This window comes from Eutrema salsugineum, unplaced genomic scaffold (genome assembly GCF_000478725.1).
Source record: "Eutrema salsugineum unplaced genomic scaffold, Eutsalg1_0 scaffold_11, whole genome shotgun sequence".
Classification (NCBI taxonomy): Eukaryota; Viridiplantae; Streptophyta; class Magnoliopsida; order Brassicales; family Brassicaceae; genus Eutrema; species Eutrema salsugineum.
This window is the reverse complement of record NW_006256901.1, coordinates 287,873-307,213: the sequence shown is the minus strand read 5'-3', so window position 1 is coordinate 307,213 and position 19,341 is coordinate 287,873. Positions and strand designations below refer to the sequence as shown.

General features: G+C 32.5%; 4 protein-coding genes across 4 annotated transcripts; 3 read left to right on the top strand and 1 right to left on the bottom strand.

The window, feature by feature from the left end:
* Nucleotides 1-264: 264 nt before the first annotated feature.
* On the top strand, nucleotides 265-6,129 carry LOC18026044 (ATPase 1, plasma membrane-type). Its single transcript, XM_006409031.2, has 16 exons — nucleotides 265-437; nucleotides 1,714-1,833; nucleotides 1,935-2,171; nucleotides 2,282-3,043; nucleotides 3,131-3,253; nucleotides 3,336-3,440; nucleotides 3,526-3,670; nucleotides 3,762-3,926; nucleotides 4,019-4,257; nucleotides 4,353-4,385; nucleotides 4,480-4,561; nucleotides 4,646-4,806; nucleotides 4,902-5,075; nucleotides 5,176-5,358; nucleotides 5,440-5,621; nucleotides 5,709-6,129. The coding sequence occupies exons 1-16, from the start codon at nucleotides 396-398 to the stop codon at nucleotides 5,803-5,805; spliced, it is 2,850 nt and encodes a 949-aa protein (XP_006409094.1). The 5' UTR covers nucleotides 265-395; the 3' UTR covers nucleotides 5,806-6,129.
* Nucleotides 6,130-7,186: 1,057 nt separating this feature from the next.
* LOC18026043 (transcription factor bHLH146) lies at nucleotides 7,187-7,721 on the bottom strand. The gene has a single exon (XM_006409030.2). The coding sequence runs from the start codon at nucleotides 7,699-7,701 to the stop codon at nucleotides 7,210-7,212; it is 492 nt and encodes a 163-aa protein (XP_006409093.1). The 5' UTR covers nucleotides 7,702-7,721; the 3' UTR covers nucleotides 7,187-7,209.
* Nucleotides 7,722-13,757: 6,036 nt separating this feature from the next.
* On the top strand, nucleotides 13,758-14,253 carry LOC18026042. Its single transcript, XM_006409029.2, has one exon. It carries the CDS (start codon nucleotides 13,791-13,793, stop codon nucleotides 14,106-14,108), a length of 318 nt encoding a protein of 105 aa, XP_006409092.1. The 5' UTR covers nucleotides 13,758-13,790; the 3' UTR covers nucleotides 14,109-14,253.
* A 1,919-nt stretch (nucleotides 14,254-16,172) lies between these two features.
* On the top strand, nucleotides 16,173-18,611 carry LOC18026041 (GDSL esterase/lipase At2g19010). The gene is made up of 5 exons (XM_006409028.2): nucleotides 16,173-16,428; nucleotides 16,702-16,826; nucleotides 17,076-17,300; nucleotides 17,700-17,946; nucleotides 18,280-18,611. The coding sequence occupies exons 1-5, from the start codon at nucleotides 16,188-16,190 to the stop codon at nucleotides 18,486-18,488; spliced, it is 1,047 nt and encodes a 348-aa protein (XP_006409091.1). The 5' UTR covers nucleotides 16,173-16,187; the 3' UTR covers nucleotides 18,489-18,611.
* Nucleotides 18,612-19,341: the final 730 nt, after the last annotated feature.

Genomic DNA, 19,341 nt, shown 5'->3' with positions numbered 1-19,341 from the left:
GTATAATATCTGATCCTAATTATAAACCAGAGATCTAAAGTCAAAATACGTTTTAAGTCCATAAAAAAAATCAAGAACCGTTGATGAACACCAAATCATAATCAACGGTGCAAAGAGAGCAACAAAAAAATATTTATAATTAAATAAAAAGGTGGTAATTACTGGTTAGAGTCTGGTACGGGACCCACATGAGGCAAAACGATGAAGAAGGCCGTCGTTTTAAGTCGTATAAAATGGAGAGACGTTTCTCCTTTGCAACAGAAGCTCGCTTCACCTATATTTCTCTCTCTTCTTCTTCTCTCTCTCTGGTGTGTGTGTGTGTGATCGAGTGTTGAAACGACAGAGAGAGACGCCGTTTTGGATTTCTTTGCGAAGGAAGGAGAGGGAGAAGCGAGATGTCAGGTCTCGAGGATATCAAGAACGAGACTGTTGATCTGGTATTATTTTGATTTCTACATCTTCTCGTTTGATTAATCGATGTTTCTCGTGTTTGTGTTCATCATGCCCACAAGGTGTTCGATGATTTGCTTGAATGAGAATAGATCTGTTTCGTTTCCGTTTTGCATGATTGTTCTTGTTTCGCGTAAACTCTCTCTTTAATGATTTTGTTTTCAGATGATTAATTTTTCTTGGATCAGATACTAAAACCTCTCCAACCCTTTAAATCTCAGATTTTTCCTCATAGAAAAAATTGGATTTTCCTTAAATTCGCTATTTTCATGGATCCGACACAGAAGCTGATTTTTTTCCCCTTGAAAATTAATTATTTTGTTCAAGGAAATCAATAGAAAAAGTAATGAACTTTATTCAAGATTTAATCCGACCCTAAATTTAGGTAAAGATAATAGCTTTTAGGTATTAGCCAAAAACAGTTTGGATTACTGTTCATCAGAAAAAGTAGATCTACGCAAACTACACATGTGAATCACTGAAAAAAAAAAAGATAAGAAAATAGAGTGTCTTTTAGTGGTGGAGCTATTAAGCTACGTCTCAATAAAGTCTCTTTCAAATATTAATTAAAAACATAAAAAGTTGATTTTGCTTGTGAAATAGTCTTCTTTTTTCGTTTGTTTTTCTCTCTACTTTTTCTGAAAATCTCTTTCTAAGATAACGTTTTTGCTGTTAAAGCAGTTCATAATATTCGACCTTCTACCCATAAAAATACAAAGAGTTTTTAATTATAAAGAAATTTAATGGTTATTGGAGTTTATAAATTGATGTACCTTTCCGTAGTACGTTTTTTTAAATAACTTGTTTGTCTTTTAGCAGAACATTATTCAACTGACGCAACTTGTGAATTTCCTCGTGGACCGTAAAAATCAGTTTTTTTTTTGTTTGTAAAAATACCCTTAACCGGACCTTGGCTTTCACGCCGGAAAGTAGCCACCTTTCATGGAGGGAATCACGCGGCGCGTGTGTTACACCTCCTTCAACACGTGCATTGTTAGTAGTAGTGGTGGTGGTGGTGGTCCCCGTCTCCTCCACTGCCAGATTCTTTTTACCTTTCATTGTCACTAACTTGAGTCAACGCCTACTCTTCCGAGTCGCCGAGTTAGATCGTTTCAAGATTTTGTATGCAAATTAAAAAGTAGTTTTTTTTTTCTTTTTTTAATCTTTTATTTTGTATGAAGACGATACACAATCCTTTGCGTGGCTATGTATGCATTACTACTACCAATGGTTTTCTGATCGGAAATTTGGTTGGATTCTCAGGAAAAAATTCCCATTGAGGAAGTTTTCCAGCAGCTAAAATGTACAAGGGAAGGATTGACGACGCAGGAAGGGGAGGACAGGATTCAGATATTTGGCCCCAACAAGCTCGAAGAGAAGAAGGTCTGAGTTTGACTTAGAATTGTTAGAAAGCTTTTAGTTTCGTAAGTTTGTTGTGAATTTCTAGGAACTCACGAGGTTGGTTTTTCATTGTAAATAAACAGGAAAGCAAAATTCTGAAGTTTCTGGGGTTCATGTGGAATCCGCTTTCATGGGTTATGGAAGCTGCGGCTATCATGGCCATTGCTTTGGCTAATGGTGATGGCAGACCTCCGGATTGGCAAGATTTCGTGGGTATCATCTGTCTGCTTGTTATCAACTCCACAATCAGTTTCATTGAAGAAAACAATGCCGGAAATGCTGCAGCTGCTCTCATGGCTGGTCTTGCTCCTAAAACCAAGGTAATTTGTTGCAGAATGCTGTGACGTTATTGTACATGTTTAGTTCGAAGACTTCATAAGTGCTTAACCTGTTTGTTTGTTTTATTGTTGTGATGTTTCTGTTTTTTCAGGTGCTTAGGGATGGAAAATGGAGTGAACAGGAAGCTGCTATTCTTGTTCCTGGTGATATTGTTAGCATTAAGCTTGGAGACATCATCCCAGCCGATGCCCGTCTTCTTGAAGGCGATCCTTTAAAGGTTGATCAGTCTGCTCTAACTGGAGAGTCCCTTCCTGTGACCAAGCACCCGGGTCAAGAAGTTTTCTCTGGTTCAACTTGTAAACAAGGAGAAATCGAAGCAGTTGTTATAGCCACAGGAGTTCACACCTTCTTTGGCAAAGCTGCTCACCTTGTGGACAGCACTAACCAAGTTGGGCACTTCCAGAAAGTTCTTACTTCCATTGGGAACTTCTGTATCTGTTCTATTGCTATTGGTATAGTGATTGAAATAATCGTCATGTACCCCATTCAAAGGAGAAAGTACAGAGATGGAATTGACAATCTCTTGGTCCTCTTGATCGGTGGTATCCCTATTGCTATGCCAACGGTCTTGTCCGTGACTATGGCTATCGGGTCTCACAGGTTGTCTCAGCAAGGTGCCATCACCAAACGTATGACTGCCATAGAAGAAATGGCAGGAATGGATGTCCTGTGCAGTGACAAAACCGGGACACTAACCCTTAATAAATTGAGTGTGGATAAGAACTTGGTTGAGGTTTTCTGCAAGGGCGTGGAGAAAGATCAGGTCCTATTATTTGCAGCCATGGCTTCTAGGGTTGAGAACCAGGATGCTATTGATGCAGCCATGGTTGGCATGCTTGCTGATCCAAAGGAGGTATAACTCTTTGTGGTTTGAATTACTTCTGTAGTTTAGTGAGCATTCGAGAAAACAATTTCTTATGTTTCACTTGGATTTCTGTAGGCCCGAGCTGGAATCAGGGAGGTTCACTTCCTTCCATTCAACCCTGTGGACAAGAGAACTGCTTTGACTTACATCGACTCTGATGGCAACTGGCACAGGGTCAGCAAAGGTGCTCCCGAGCAGGTGATGAATCTTCAACTTTCCCCTACAAATGTTATTTTTTACATCATTGGGTCTTCTGTACTAATTCGATTTTCCCACACAGATCCTCGACCTTGCCAATGCCAGGCCTGACCTTAGGAAGAAGGTACTCTCTTGTATTGACAAGTACGCCGAGCGTGGTCTTAGGTCACTGGCAGTTGCTCGTCAGGTACTTATTTACCAGTGGTCCTGTATATTCAGACATCTTTTGTCTTCTTTTAAATGTTTAACTGTCTGTTATTATTCCTTTTTAGGTGGTCCCTGAGAAAACAAAAGAAAGCTCAGGTGGTCCATGGGAATTTGTTGGCTTGTTGCCTCTTTTTGACCCTCCAAGACACGACAGTGCTGAAACCATTCGTAGGGCTTTGAATCTTGGTGTTAATGTTAAGATGATCACCGGTAAGTATACCTATTCATCATCATCGTTTTTCATGAAATCCATAGCTATTTAAATGTTTTCCCCTAACTTACACTCTAACGACGTTGCCAGGTGATCAACTTGCTATTGGTAAGGAAACTGGTCGCAGGCTTGGAATGGGAACCAATATGTATCCATCTGCGGCTCTTCTCGGTACTGACAAGGACTCGAACATTGCATCCATTCCTGTCGAGGAGTTGATCGAGAAGGCTGATGGGTTTGCTGGCGTCTTCCCAGGTTAGAACTTGCTCTCAATCATAAACCTTATCATATTTTCGTGAGAAAGGTCTTCTTATATTGATCCAAGCTTCTTATGTTTCCTATTTCAGAGCACAAATATGAAATCGTGAAAAAGCTGCAAGAGAGGAAACACATTGTTGGAATGACTGGTGATGGTGTCAACGATGCTCCTGCTTTAAAGAAAGCTGACATTGGTATTGCTGTGGCCGATGCTACAGATGCTGCTCGTGGTGCCTCAGATATTGTTCTCACCGAGCCTGGATTGAGTGTTATCATCAGTGCAGTGCTCACTAGCAGAGCTATCTTCCAGAGAATGAAGAACTATACCGTGCGCATTCTTTTGATTTTCTTCTTATATTATGCCCTCTACTTGAGTTCGTTTGCACTAAAAACTAATAACTCCTTTTTTCCTGCTTGTGACAGATTTATGCAGTCTCAATCACAATCCGTATTGTGGTAAGTAGATATCTCCGTATAAATATCTATCACTTGTTTGGCATGATTTTTCTTTTTGTTGTTGTACTGATCATATTGTTTGTAACTTTTGCAGTTTGGTTTCATGCTTATTGCTTTGATATGGGAATTTGACTTCTCAGCGTTCATGGTTCTGATTATTGCCATCCTTAATGACGGTGAGCAATGACTTTACTTTTCTATATACCCTCCTAATACTTTATCTGCTATATCTTATGGTATGATGTGTTGCTATCTTTTAGGTACTATCATGACAATCTCAAAGGACAGAGTCAAGCCATCTCCCACACCGGATAGCTGGAAGCTCAAAGAAATTTTCGCCACCGGAATAGTCCTGGGAGGCTACCAAGCCGTTATGAGTGTTGTTTTCTTCTGGGCGGCTCACAAGACCGACTTTTTCTCGGTAATCATCATCTGTTAATTTTCTTTTTGGGTAAAGGTGCTTCAGGGATTATATCTTGCTCAGACTTATAAAATTATTTCACCTTTGATTTGCAGGACAAGTTTGGTGTGAGGTCAATCAGGGACAATAACGATGAACTAATGGGTGCTGTTTATCTACAAGTTAGTATCATCAGTCAAGCGCTTATCTTTGTCACGAGGTCAAGGAGTTGGTCATTCGTTGAACGTCCTGGGGCGCTTCTGATGTTTGCATTCATCGTTGCACAACTTGTAAGAACATCAAATACAATATACTCTCACGAATTCTGTTGGGGACGCTTTAAAGAAAAGAAACCCGTTGAAATTCATTCACTCTTCCTCCCAAATACAGGTTGCGACTTTGATTGCAGTGTATGCCAACTGGACATTTGCAAAGGTGAAGGGTATCGGTTGGGGATGGGCTGGTGTGATATGGATTTACAGTATTATAACATACTTCCCACAAGACATTTTGAAGTTTGCCATTCGATACATCTTGAGTGGAAAGGCTTGGGTTAGCTTGTTTGACAACAGGGTACACACAACTAACTCTCTGACCTCTTTTTACATCCTGATGATAATTTTATGCTAATTGCTTCTGCTGTTACTTTAACAGACGGCTTTCACGACCAAGAAAGATTACGGTATTGGAGAAAGAGAAGCTCAATGGGCACAAGCTCAGAGAACTCTGCACGGTCTGCAGCCAAAAGAAGAGGCTAACATCTTCCCAGAGAAAGGAAGTTACAGAGAGCTGTCTGAGATCGCAGAGCAAGCCAAGAGAAGGGCCGAGATAGCTAGGTAAGTACTTGATTAAATCAAACTTCAATGGAAACTAGAATTAGCTTGATTCTTATTGGTGAATGCTTTGATCTTACGTTGTGACAGGCTTAGGGAGCTTCACACACTGAAGGGACATGTGGAATCAGTCGCTAAACTAAAGGGCTTGGACATTGATACTGCAGGACATCACTACACTGTGTAGACCAGAACAAACCAATCATGACTCCTCCGTTGTTTTGTCTTCACAAATCTCTCTTTTTAAGATCATTACAGTAGAGGGAAGAGAACTTTGTGTATTGCCATAACTCTTCCAAAAACTCTTGTTATTGTTAGTCATTGCTCCTAAACTTGTACTAGAGCGTTACAAAATTTGCCTTTGAAGAAACAAGGCTTTTGCCTTGGTGTTTTGGCGCTTTGGCTACACCCTTTTTTAATAGCCTAATGTGAGCTTATTACGCTCGTTTCTGTTTTTGTTTGATCGGTGAATTTTCATCTTGAATCTAAATATTCGAATCATATTATTTAATTTCATTCTTTAAAACATTGATAGATATATGCTTATGTACGAAGATCAAGATGTCTATCTTGTGAGATATATTGAGATTGTAGTGGGGTTTGGATAAGTAAAGAATGACTTCAAGACACGTGCAAAGATATGGATGATGACTTCAAATCATATCACTTGCTCTTTGTAATCTGATAGGGAACCTCTATTATGTCATTGTTTCTAGATTTAATTTTTTCCACTTTTTCTAAGCCTTGATAGGAAGTGCCATTTGTGATTTTTTTGAAATTTTTTTTAAGCCTTATAGTAAGGATATGTATATTTTCCAATGCAATTTTATTACAAGAAGTTAACAAAAAAAATTCATCAAAAAGTAGAAACATTCCAGATGCACTGATCTACTGCGTCAATTATGATGATGGTGAGATATATGAATACAACAAATCAACAAAGTCAGTCGGCGCGAAATAACTATACAAAAAAAAACTTAATACCAAATTTTAGCTTCATTACTTGTATACTTTGAAATATTAACTAAAAATAAGATAATGAACTTTCCTAAGGAAAGAGAAAGAAGACAAAACAAAGGATTTGGGTAACACATGCAGTTTTTGGATGTATCACAACCAACAACAACTTAAAATCAAAAATGTGTAAACATGAACAAATAAAATGTATATATTTTCATTGACCACACTTCACATTTTATTCACATTCTCAAATTTTTTGACTAGATTACACTATATAGTTGGGTCTAAGTTTCTAATTAAACCAAATTGAATTCTTAGATTGTACCTTGTGGTTAGAATATCCTTAGTTCCTTGTTTTAATATAATTAAGAAGAAAGAAAATCCCATTAACGTTATGGATGTTCTTTTCTTGAGAAACAAATGAATGAAAAAAGAGAACTAGCTCAACTTTATAAGAAAACGAATTATGAAGTTATTTTCAATAAATTATGCTATCGGTAATCAGTTGTAAGAATTAAAAAACCCCATTATAATATAAGTTTCTTCTACTGAGGATTAATAAATAAAAAATAGCTAACTTTCTTTGTTTGATTTAAGGACAACGCATGTGAAACAATTAATTATTTAACATTCATGAAGAGTTATCTTGAACTAGAGATTTTAGAACAATCATCTGCAACTCAAGACATACAATGTAGCTTCCAATCTCACTCAACATTTCGTCCATGTTCATCTCTTCTCCACCTGGCAAAAGCTTTTGCAATTCCTTCAATCTCTTCTTGATCTCAGCTTCTTCTTCTTCACCTTCTTGTTTATAGTCAGATCTTTCTAAAATCTTGGAAGAATAACTAGGATCTTCATGAGTGGGCGATAATAGCTTGTGTTGCAAGAAACGGCCCCACGCGAATTCTTGAGCAGACAGAGCCAAAGCCATGCCTACTTCATGTTTCACGGTTTGTTCGAAACTTTTGTGGTCTTTTTTTGAAGTGGGTTTGTTCATGTTGATCTTGTTGAGAGCTGGAACCAAGTGACTCGCGTATCTTCTCGCGAAGACCGCCTTAGGGTTCTTGTTTGGTTGGAGAGAAAAGACTCGTTTTCTTTTGTTTATAGTTTTCCTCTCCATATGAGATTTTTTTTTTTTTGCTTCGTAGAAAGGTTACAAAGGAAAATATTTATATATATAGGAAAAGTTCACAATATGAGAGAGAGAGAGAGAGAGAGAGAGAGAGAGAGAGAGAGAGAGAGAGAGAGAGAGAGAGAGAGAGAGAGAGAGAGAGAGAGAGAGAGAGAGAGAGAGAGAGAGAGAGAGAGAGAGAGAGAGAGAGAGAGAGAGAGAGAGAGAGAGAGAGAGAGAGAGAGAGAGAGAGAGAGAGAGAGAGATTGTGTATAATGATGGTTTGATGATGTGGAGGAAAGGAGTAATGCTATAGGCAGAGCTCATGTGATATTTGACACAATCACACTTTATGAAGTTATTTCTTTGGCTATAAAATGAGTTAATATGTTTGATAATTTTACTAGCTAGTAATTGTAAAATAAATATATAAACAATAAAATTCAAGAAGGTTTAAATTTATGATATTCTATGACGGTAACAAGTGAAATCCTCATAAAATTCGTGAAACTATGTGAAAGAAATCCAAAGAAAAAAAACACATAGAGCACTTTGTTTCGTTAGTCATTACATATTTTACATGACAGTTGCAAATCTTTGACAGAAAACACTTTGATTAATAACCAAGTTTGGATATAAAAATATGTCAAGAGTATAGCGTTCAGAGTTCAGACAACTTTTTAAGTTAATTAGAGAATGTTAATCAGAAGTGATGATCAGAAGCTTACAAATGTAACAACAGAAGGTAACTAGTTAAAACTAACACCAACAATAACCAGTATAGGATTATATAAGTTAATTGAGAGATAATGAAACTAGAGAGAGAGAGGAAAAGAAAAAGAAGAAGAAAGTGAATAATGGGCGATCGAAGAAAAAAAAAACACATGGAGTCACATGGAAGAGCTCTAAATTTGGATGCATCATACCTACCCTAAAAGAGAGGAGGCTTGAAATCCCTCTTTACCATGTGACTCCATTGCCAGAATATGAAGACATCAACACTCAAAACCCCACCTCCTATTAATACCTTCACATGTCCATCTCCCGCTCTCTCTCTCTCTCTACACATCCACACATAGTTGTATAGTTGTATATATTGTATGAGTCTATGTAGGTATGCATGTGTGCATGTGTTTTTGTGTCCTTGATTTTACCCATTTGTTCTCTCTGTCCTTTACCTCTACTTTACCCTCCCCCTACCCCCCCCCCCTCTTCATCAATTACTCCCCCTTTTGATCATTCTCTTTGGATGTACTTGTGATGCTTTTGAAATTGTTGGTTTCACTACGTACACATCTTATGTTTTACTGCAATTTAAAAGACAAAAAAACTAAAGTTTAATTGATTTGACTTCCAACGTGTATCTAGTTTAACACCCTTGAAAGACTATTATTTACAAACTCGAGCTTTAACTTTTAACCAAATTGAAGTACTTGTGTTAACTATCAAATTCATGGAAAAAGAAAAAGCTACTCTTACATAATCATATAAAAGATAAACGTACACAAATTCGAATGAATATCGTTAATTTAGAATCTAATAATTATATTACCAAAAGAATTTGTCCACATTTTTTAAAAACTGTTTACTATTTTATTTAGTGTAAAAGGTCAGATTCTTAACTCCTGTTCGTTTGTATCATAATTTAGTCTTATTTTCTGTTTTAAAAATAAGAATTTTTCCAAATAGGCTTTCAGATAGTTTTGATAACAGCATATAATTTATTTTATATACATCGACAGAAATTATAGATATAATGATCATATTATTCAAACTTCATTTTAGAAATATATGTATATAGTATACTTTTAAAACAAGTACTCATGTTTATACCTCGATAGAAAATGTACAATTCAAAATATATCTCATTATAATTTTATAAATTATTTAATTTTTCTGCTAAATTTTTGAAATGTTATTTTTTTTTGTTAATGTCCTTATTGTCCTTTTTTTTGTTTTAACCACGGTATGAGATCAATGGGATATAAACCTTCTATATCAAAGAGTAACTTTAAATTCAAAAACCATTTTGACCAATTTTCTTCTTTAGATCTGTTAAGATTTTAGATGTCAAAAAAGAAGAAGATATGTTAAGATTCAAGACGGGGATTTCTAAGAAGATCTGAAGATGTATAACTCTTTTTAAACCAAAAAAAAATGTGTAACTCTCTCCGTACATTCGCGTAGACAAACATATTATAAGGTAGAGTCTGACGATAATCTACTTGCTGCTCATTCGATTATAGTTTACAACAAATATAATTACAGGATGTACGTATACTGAAACTATTTTGTCAGTCTGAATGATGAGAGATCGTACAACGCTGTCAGAAAATGTGTACAAAGTCTGTGGTAGTAAATGGCATGTCATGATTTGCTGGTCTTATTATACTCTTTTTACAATTTTATTACTGTTTTACAATTTTATTACTGTTTTACAATTTTATTACTTAATAGTATTTGGTTAAATGAGATTTGGAGAAAAGGGACCCAAACGTATGGTTTTGGATTGGGGATGAGCATGTGGATTGAATTAAGTGCATTGTTTGTATTCTTAATTTGGATGCATTTCCACAAATGCCACCACGTGCATCCACTTTACAACTTTTATTATTCCCAAAGCCCTTATTTATTTCATTTGTATATCAGGAGTATAATTTGTGTGTGTGTAGGATATATTTTCTTTCGAAAAAAATGTCTTTAACAATTTTAACAATTAAAAGAGAAAGTCATTCTTCATTTCTGTAATGTATTTAAGATTTTTTTGTTGAAAAAAAGTATTCAAGAATTTTAGCAATGATAATAAGCTGCTAGTTTTTGTTATATCAGAAGCGAGCCACAAAAATATTAATGCAGTTTTAGAATGTTATTCGTGGGAGATCAAATTTTGGTTTAGTGCTCAATTCTTATCATTTATGCGGATTCGATATGACGATCGTAAATTCATATGTAGCTTAGATTTGGATCTACAAAAGAAGATGATTATTTCCTATATTGGTTTGCTACTAGTCAAAAAGCCATTAATGCTTTTTAGTATAGAGAAATATTTAATTAGGAAGAGTGGAAGACCAAAGAGTTTGGCAATAATATTAATATCATAATGGCGAAAAGGCATATATTGACTCCATTGTGCAGCATTTTAGATGGCAACAATATACATTTTAATTTTTACAAAAATATATTTTAATGATTTTTTTAAAATTACTAAAAAATTTTAAGCTAAAAATTATAATCCTCTCATGAAACAACATCATGTAATATTAGTTTCATTTCAAGCATACATATAATTTAATAATTTTTCTTTTTTAGAATGGAGATAAAAATTGTTTCACAAAATATTTTTATTTTCATTTAGGATTATTTTTTATCGATTGCTAATTGTTTTTATTGATGTTATTACTAATTATTATTAAAATACTATAATTATTTTGTTAGAATGTCTTTTGCCAGATTTATTTTGACTTGTAACAACTAAGTACTGAGAATTATAATCAGATTTTTTTTATATAACTATAATTGAGGAACTATACAGTATTCGTAATAACGAAGAAATAATATCGCCGAAAAATAATATAATAAAAACTAAAAAGAAAGAAAAGGACAGGGAACACGTAGTGAAACAGAGTGGCTACAGTTCCTCGTTTTTTGGCCAGAATTGCAACAACGAGTCTCATCCTCCTTCACATCTTTTTTTTTGCTTTCTTTCTTTTTCCTCTCTTTTATTAGTATACTGTATAATTAAGATTGAGATTTCACAAAAACTAGATTCTAACTCCGTGCGTCCGCACGGGAATATTTTTTATTGTTTAACGAATTTTGTAATATAATTTATATTTTTGAGTTTAGATATAATTATTTTTATAAATGTATTTTTTTAATAAGTAAAAATATTGATTTTTATGTTTAGATATATTTTAACCTGTCCGCTAATATTAATTTAAAATGAACTATTATAAAAACATAATTCTAATTTTTCCGTTCATATTACCGTATAATATAAATATTTGTTAAAAGTTTGAGATGTATTAACAGTATTATTTAGTATTATAGTTTTCTAAATTAATCAACGAAGGGAATGTACAACTGGTTTTTCAAACCACATTATAATGTATGCAATAATTTTTAATTTTTTTATGTTTTGATTTTGTATGAAAAATATATTTTCGATATACATGTATAATTCAAAATTAGTGATATTAGTTACCAAAATATTTTTAACCCGGTTTTTTATATATATTTTTAGTTCTATAATTTTTTAAAAATATATTTTTAATATTTAAATTATACATTTGAATTTTACCTATTATTTTATTATTAATTTGTAAATAAATCATAATCGTAAATATATTATAAAAACAACATAAATATCATATCATTTACATCATTATAAATATTTTATATTTCAAATATGACCATTATTTTTCATATGTAATTTTTTTTTTCAAAAATTCTAGATATTTTTGATAAAAATGTTTAATAGTATATAAATTATTTAAATTAGAATCTTTAAATCAAATCTAAATTAATATCTGATTTATTATTTTTAATCAAATCAAATCAAATCTAAATTACCTATATTTAAGAAACTCTAAAAATATTTAAATTAATAACTAATTTTCGAAATTAAAAATAAATATTTATTAAAATTATTTTTAAACACCTAAAAATAATTAGGAATGTTTGGAAGCAAGTACTAAATGTGCTTTTGTTAGATACTAATAATTGAGAATTGCTTTCTCTTTCATATCAGGTCTAATAAAATTGCAAGTGGGCTTTCAAGCTTAAATAGACAAACGGATCATATATTCGTTTTGAGGTTCGTGCCTTCACTATAGTTTCAGAGCCCCCATCCCATAATCTCCTATCCAATATGTTTTTCTTCCTTCACAATGTAACTTTCTTTTTATCACTGTAATATCCCAAGCATTACATACTGGCAGTGTTCTAAACTACCGTTTTGTACGGCCGTATATACAGTGTATATATATTATATGGTAAGAAGTAATCTGTTTTCATCATGTATATTGTGCTTATACACTTGAAGCTAATATAGTCATATATACATCATTTATACAGTATATATTTGGTAGAACCATATATACGGTGTTTTTCATATACTAAAAGTATATAATTATACTCTTAATGAAAATTAATCCTAAAAATAACTATATAACAATATGTTTTACATTTTCGAAAAATTCTCATGATAAGATATATTATTTAATTTTTCATTTCAGATGAAGTTTTTATTCTATTTGAGCCTTAATTTAATACATTTTCGTTCTATTACTTAAATTTAGAACTTAGAGATTTATTTGTCTTTTTATTTTGATATAATAAAATAGATGTTAGTAAATGGTAACTCATATAAAGTTTTGACAAGGAAAGAAAATGAAATTACTTTGCAATTGTTTTAAAAAAAAACAGTGAATTATTCTGTAAAGTTTATGCCTCCAATTTTTGACTCCACCAAAGTTTAGGATAATTCTAAGAACCCATTGTCTTTTGAAACTTTGCAAATAAATTTATATTTGTTCAAATTTAAGAATCCTTGTCAAAACTATATACTTTTCCAAAATCAATACTTAACTTTCAGATTAATTTTTTTATGGTGCCTGTCCTAAATTGTTACAAATATTATTAATTTTAAAATGGTAAATTAGGAATGGAGAGAAATATCATATTGCTTATATATCATTCATTTCCTCAACGATGGTCACCATTATTAGAGCCTAAGTTTCATATTGACATAAAAACTATAAATCAAATCCCTCATAACTAGACCAAGACAAACAATAAGTATAATTTTCAATTTCATGATATGCATAATTTTAAGTAAATATTTGTAATTTAAAGGAAAAAAAATCCGAATTACATAAAAACCACCCCCAACCAATTATTGAGCTCTCTAAAATTAATCTGAGAATAGGTTCTTTCCAAAATTGAAGTCTTCCTAAATTTTCTCATTGCCTAAGAAACCACTGGTCAAATATCTAGTCAGTTTATACTATATATATGCATCAATCTCATCACCATCATCATCATTGTCAATCACACAACAAAAAATTTGGAAATCACACACACACACACACAACAAAATGTCTCCAAAATCAATCTTTTTACCTATTCTTCTTCTAATCATATTTGTCTCTTCATCTCAAGCAAGTCGTCAACTTTGGGATGGTGGATTTGGCGGGATGTTTCATGGGTTTCCAGGCTTTCACGGAAATGGAGATTTGATGAATCCAACACATACATGCACGGTGCAAGGACCTTGTTACGGTAAGAAGCTGACTTGTCCTGCGGAGTGCTACAAGTCAACCAACGTTGAAAAAGAAGGTTACAAAAGTACAAGCAAGAGCGGAGGATGCTCAATGGACTGCACGGAGAAGTGTATCGCGCATTGTTCTAATTAATCATTTTCTGTTACTTTATAGTCTATATATATGAGTATGATTAAGACGTACCGCATTTGTTTTGTTTTCTCCTTGTGTATGGATTTTGATTTAGCTTTTCTATCATTCTATGTACATAATATGTTAATGAATAAAAGAAAATTTTGCGTTTCTCAAGTTGTGTGAGAGAGTCTCAAGTTATATATAATATGTCTATCATTCTATATATAAAGCTCCATCTCGCCTTGTTGCTTTATTTTATAGGAGTTCAATTTCATAAGTCGTCTACTCAAAGATGAACAAAACATTAGCATCACATGGCTATACTATTTCGTCAAAGCAATTCTTCAGATTTTTAAGTATAGTTACGTCATACAAAAAATAAACGTTAAGAATCGAAGCACCAACTATGGAGAACGCCTTCATATTTGTCTTATCCATGCATGTATATTTTTTTTCTTCAAAAATTTATATTTATATAAGTTCATTTTAAAGATCCGAATAATTAATTATATCTGAAAAAATTATACATTACTGAAAATGAGATTTAGTAATTTTTATATTAGTTTTAATACATTTCGGATTATTTTTTTATCTCCATTTATTCATTTCATTCGATATGTTTATTTTATACATAATGAGTTAATGACGTACTTTGTTTGTTTAGTGAATTCAGCTGCCAAAATGTATTAGATGAATTTAGCAACATGCATTTTTATCAATTTTTTTTTAAAAAAATTATTACTTTTTATATATAGATGTATTTGAAAAAAGGTAAATCGTTTTATTTCTTCTCATGAAAAAAAATAGTTATACCAAATTATATGACCAGTAAAGGAAACCTTCAACAAAATATAAATTATGACCAGTAAATGAATATGTATATTTATAATATGAATGATATATTTGGATTGTGGTAACCATGTTAAGTTAATTGTTATTAGATCATCATTCATTTTTGGGGAAAGACACAAGTATTCGGTTTTCTGTCGTTTTAAACCAAATTTGTTATATATTTATTTTTGACTGAAAACTAATATTTTTTTAAATTTACTTTATCATCAAATAATTAGTGATACATTGAATATCGATATAACTATATATATATATATATATATATATATATATTTTTTTTGTTTTCAATGTGTTACAAGATGTAATATGCCTTGATGATATGAATATACAGCTTAAACAAAAATTTGCAATTTCTTTATATTATGAATGATATATTTAGATTGTGATAACCATATTAAGTTAATTGTTATTAGATCATCATTCGTGTTTGGTGAAAGACACAAGTATTCGGTTTTCTATCGTTCTAAACCAAATTTGTTATTTATTTTTATTAAAAACTAATAATTTTTTGAATTTACTTCATCATCAAATAATTGGTAATACATTGAATATAAATATAACTATATATTTTAATTTATTTTTTCGATGTGTTACAAGAAGTAGTATGTCTTGATGATATGGATATACATCTTAAACAAAAATTTGCAATTTTTGATAATATGAATAATATATTTGGATTGCGGTAACCATGTTAAGTTAATTGTTATTAGATCATATTCGTGTTTAGTGAAAGACACAAGTATTCGGTTTTCTGTTTTCTGTCGTTCTAAACCAAATTTATTATTTATTTTTGATTGAAAGCTAATATTTTTTTGAATTTACTTCATCATCAAATAATTAGTGATTCATTGAATATAGATATAACTAGTATATTTTAATTTATTTTTCGATATTTTACAAGAAGTAGTATGCCTTGATGATATCGATATATAGCTTAAACAAAAATTTGTAATTTTTTAAGACCACATATTTAGTAGCATAATCCACTATATATCACCAATGATCATGTTGACATCTAAAATTAAAGATTCTCCTCTCAAAAAAATAAAAGCGTCGTCTCCCTTGATTTACTCGTTACCCATTCCTTTTAAATAGCCTTTTAATACTCTTCATAGAATCAATTTCAAATTTAAACTTCGACCTATTCCGGCCTCTCTTATATATAACTATATTTAAAAAGATCGTACTTCGTCTCTTCAATAAATATTTCATCTTTTTAATTCTCTGTTATTTCATCATTAAAAAATGGCTGAAGGAATATTGCCTAAGGCCTTTTGGATTCTTGCCGCCACCGTGTTTGCAGCAGCTACGGTGGTTTACGGGCAAGCGCCGTGTTACTTCATCTTCGGTGACTCAACTTTCGATAATGGCAACAATAATAACTTGCAATCCAAGGCAAAAGTCAACTTCTCACCTTACGGTATTGACTTTCCCAAAGGCCCGACCGGACGGTTTACCAATGGCCGCACTATCCCAGACATGATCGGTTAGTTTATAAATGGTCTCAGATTTTATGTCCGTGAGTAACATATCGTTTCTAGTCTTCGATATATCATTTGAAAAGTTAGAAAAACCATGAAAAAATGAAAAAAAAAAAAACATAACATCTCAAATAAAATGTTACTTTTTATACTAACATCTAATTGGTAAAACTTTACACTAAAATCAATGGATCAAATGTAACAACAAATATCACTGGAACCAATTGATAATTAAATATGTGTGTGTTTGTGTTGTATATGATGTTTTTTCTCTTTAGGTGAACTATCGGGATTTAAGGATTTGATTCCGCCATACGCCGGAGCATCACGGGAACAAGCGCACACAGGGCTGAACTACGCTTCCGGTGGAGGCGGACTTCGTGAAGAAACTAGCGAACATTTGGTAAGAAGTAAGAACCAAATAAATAATGACAATCTCATATTCTTATGGTTAATCAGAGTTTTGATATTTATATTCAATATTAATACCGTTATGAATTAATTGATACTTTAGTTAAATTACTAGATGACATCAAAAACAACATAAAAAAATAAAATTCTAAATAATAACAGCGATAAGCATTATACAAAAATCATATTTTCGATATATCTTTCAACGGAATATATAAAATTGATATCTCATAATACATAGGGTGATCGAATCAGTCTAAGAAAGCAAATACAAAATCACAAGAAGGCGATAAAGAAAGCGAAAGTGCCAGCAGAAAGACTGGGACAATGTCTCTATGCAATCAACATCGGAAGCAACGATTACATCAACAACTACTTCATGTCAGAACACTACAACACGAGTCGTCGCTTTAAGCCTGATCAATATGCATATTCTCTCATCATACTCTACCGTAGTTACCTGAAGGTATATAGGAACAATTTTAGCTATGTTTGTGAAGCCATGCAACGTAGATTTAAAATAATTATTCTTTGTTAATTTCTATTTTAACAACTACAGTTATCATATTTCAACGAGGCTTGTGTTTAGGTTTTCCTACATTTTTTCAGGTTTTTCATGCTTTTGATCCTAATATTTTTAGGTTTATTTTTCTTTTAATTCATAAATAGCGATTTTTGTCTACTCTCATTTTTTCAGTAGATTTACAGAGATCTCGAGAAATTTAAGAGATTTAGTTTTAGTGGGAGAATATCAAACTAAACTAATTAATAACGTTGCATCTAGCTAGTATCCTTTACGTTCCCACTAGCTGACTAGCTACATCAATTTGTTGATAGATGTAGTGTTTTTTTTTTTTGTTGGTAGAGTTTGCACCGTCTAGGAGCGAGGAAGGTGGCACTTTTCAGCATCACTCAGATCGGTTGCACACCAAAGATGATGGTATCACATGGTGGCGGTAAAGGTTGCGCAAAAGAAGTGAACAATGCAGTGGCGATTTTCAATAAGAACCTCGAGGACCTTGTCAAGGATTTCAATAGGAAGGTCCAAGGTGCTAAGTTCACCTACGTCGATATTTTCTCCGGTGGAGATCCCTTAGCTTACGGTCTTTTAGGTAAACTATATTGAACTCAAGACTTATTACACCCATTTTTTTATTAATTAAGGTGTCTATATTTAAGAATAGCTTTGCCTAAATTTTGGAAAACATATCTATATATAGTTAGTTCAGCTAGTGGGATTCTTATCAACTCGAGTTTTGTTTTAAAAACAATGCTAATATTTTACTCTGATTAAATCTCTGGTTTGTGTGTTATTTCGATTATAGTAAATGAATGCTAAACTATATGCTTTGTATATTTGAGATGAAAATCCAACATAAATGCTAAACTATTTTTAATGTAAAATAAAAAGTTGAATTTGCTTCGCTCTCATGCCTGCCTCGTAGGATTTAAGGTTGGAGACAAGGCTTGTTGTACAGTACCGCCAGGGGGAGAACTTTGCGAGCCAAACCAACCGGTTTGTGCAAACCGGACAGAATATGTATTTTGGGATAGTATTCACAGCTCCGAAGCCACCAATAAGCTTGTGGCTAAAGGCTCGTTTGATGGACTCCTAACTAATCCGTACAGCATTTCCCAGCTTGTGAAGCAATAGGGGCTAACTTATACGCAATTTATACGGAAAAATCTATAACGAATCTTTTTCTTTTTATTTTTATTTTGATAGTTCTTTAACAAGGGAAAGTAAAATGTATATAATACTCAATGAATAACAAATTTCGAGACGTTGATCACTCTTTGTTTTAGTAGAAAGCTGATCAACATATATATATATATTTTTCGGTCAATAAAACCATTTGTGAACTGTTGAGTACTGTGGAAATGGAAAAATATTAAATAGTTAACTATAAGAGTAATGTTAAACTGCATGCTTCCGAGGATAACTAGCTATATCACTTATACGTATTAAGTTTCATGGGTTTTCTAACCAATTTAAAATCTACATATTGTCACGTCGAAAGTGTGAACTGTGTTATGGAACCTAGAGGATTGTCAATTGGCTCCTAACAAACAAAAACATTTACAAGGAAAAACATCATGTAGTATTCTTACGAACCGCTGGCTGCAATATGTGCACATTTAAACATTTTCTTAACATTGATGGAGCATCTGCTTCTCCAAGCTGTTGATAGGACCACTGATATATCGTTTTCGTGTTATATCTATAATCTAAATTAATGCAATCCTGATTGTAATTTTTTTTTTCCTTTGACTACGTACTGGTTGGTATTCAGTAATCAAACAGAAATTTTCATCATTTACTTCGCTGTTGATCGTCTCAATACTAAAATAAAAATATGGAATTAAACAAAAAAAAATCAAAAACATCTAAGCAGAACCCTTGTTTAGCTAAAACTAGTGCATGCTCTAATCTCTTTGTATATATAAGCTACCCACAACAAATGTCAACAGAAAGAAAATATATAAATTATATATTAAAAACTAAT

Excerpts from the sequence above, each read along its gene's own strand:
- LOC18026044 (XM_006409031.2), top strand. The coding sequence starts at position 396 with ATGTCAGGTCTCGAGGATATCAAGAACGAGACTGTTGATCTG. Across the intron at positions 4,258-4,352 it reads AGAGAATGAAGAACTATACC|ATTTATGCAGTCTCAATCAC; the intron begins GTGCGCATTCTT and ends TGCTTGTGACAG. Across the intron at positions 5,359-5,439 it reads TTAGCTTGTTTGACAACAGG|ACGGCTTTCACGACCAAGAA; the intron begins GTACACACAACT and ends TTACTTTAACAG.
- LOC18026043 (XM_006409030.2), bottom strand. The coding sequence starts at position 7,701 with ATGGAGAGGAAAACTATAAACAAAAGAAAACGAGTCTTTTCTCTCCAA.
- LOC18026042 (XM_006409029.2), top strand. The coding sequence starts at position 13,791 with ATGTCTCCAAAATCAATCTTTTTACCTATTCTTCTTCTAATCATATTT.
- LOC18026041 (XM_006409028.2), top strand. The coding sequence starts at position 16,188 with ATGGCTGAAGGAATATTGCCTAAGGCCTTTTGGATTCTTGCCGCCACC. Across the intron at positions 16,429-16,701 it reads CACTATCCCAGACATGATCG|GTGAACTATCGGGATTTAAG; the intron begins GTTAGTTTATAA and ends TTTTCTCTTTAG. Across the intron at positions 17,301-17,699 it reads TCTACCGTAGTTACCTGAAG|AGTTTGCACCGTCTAGGAGC; the intron begins GTATATAGGAAC and ends TTTTGTTGGTAG.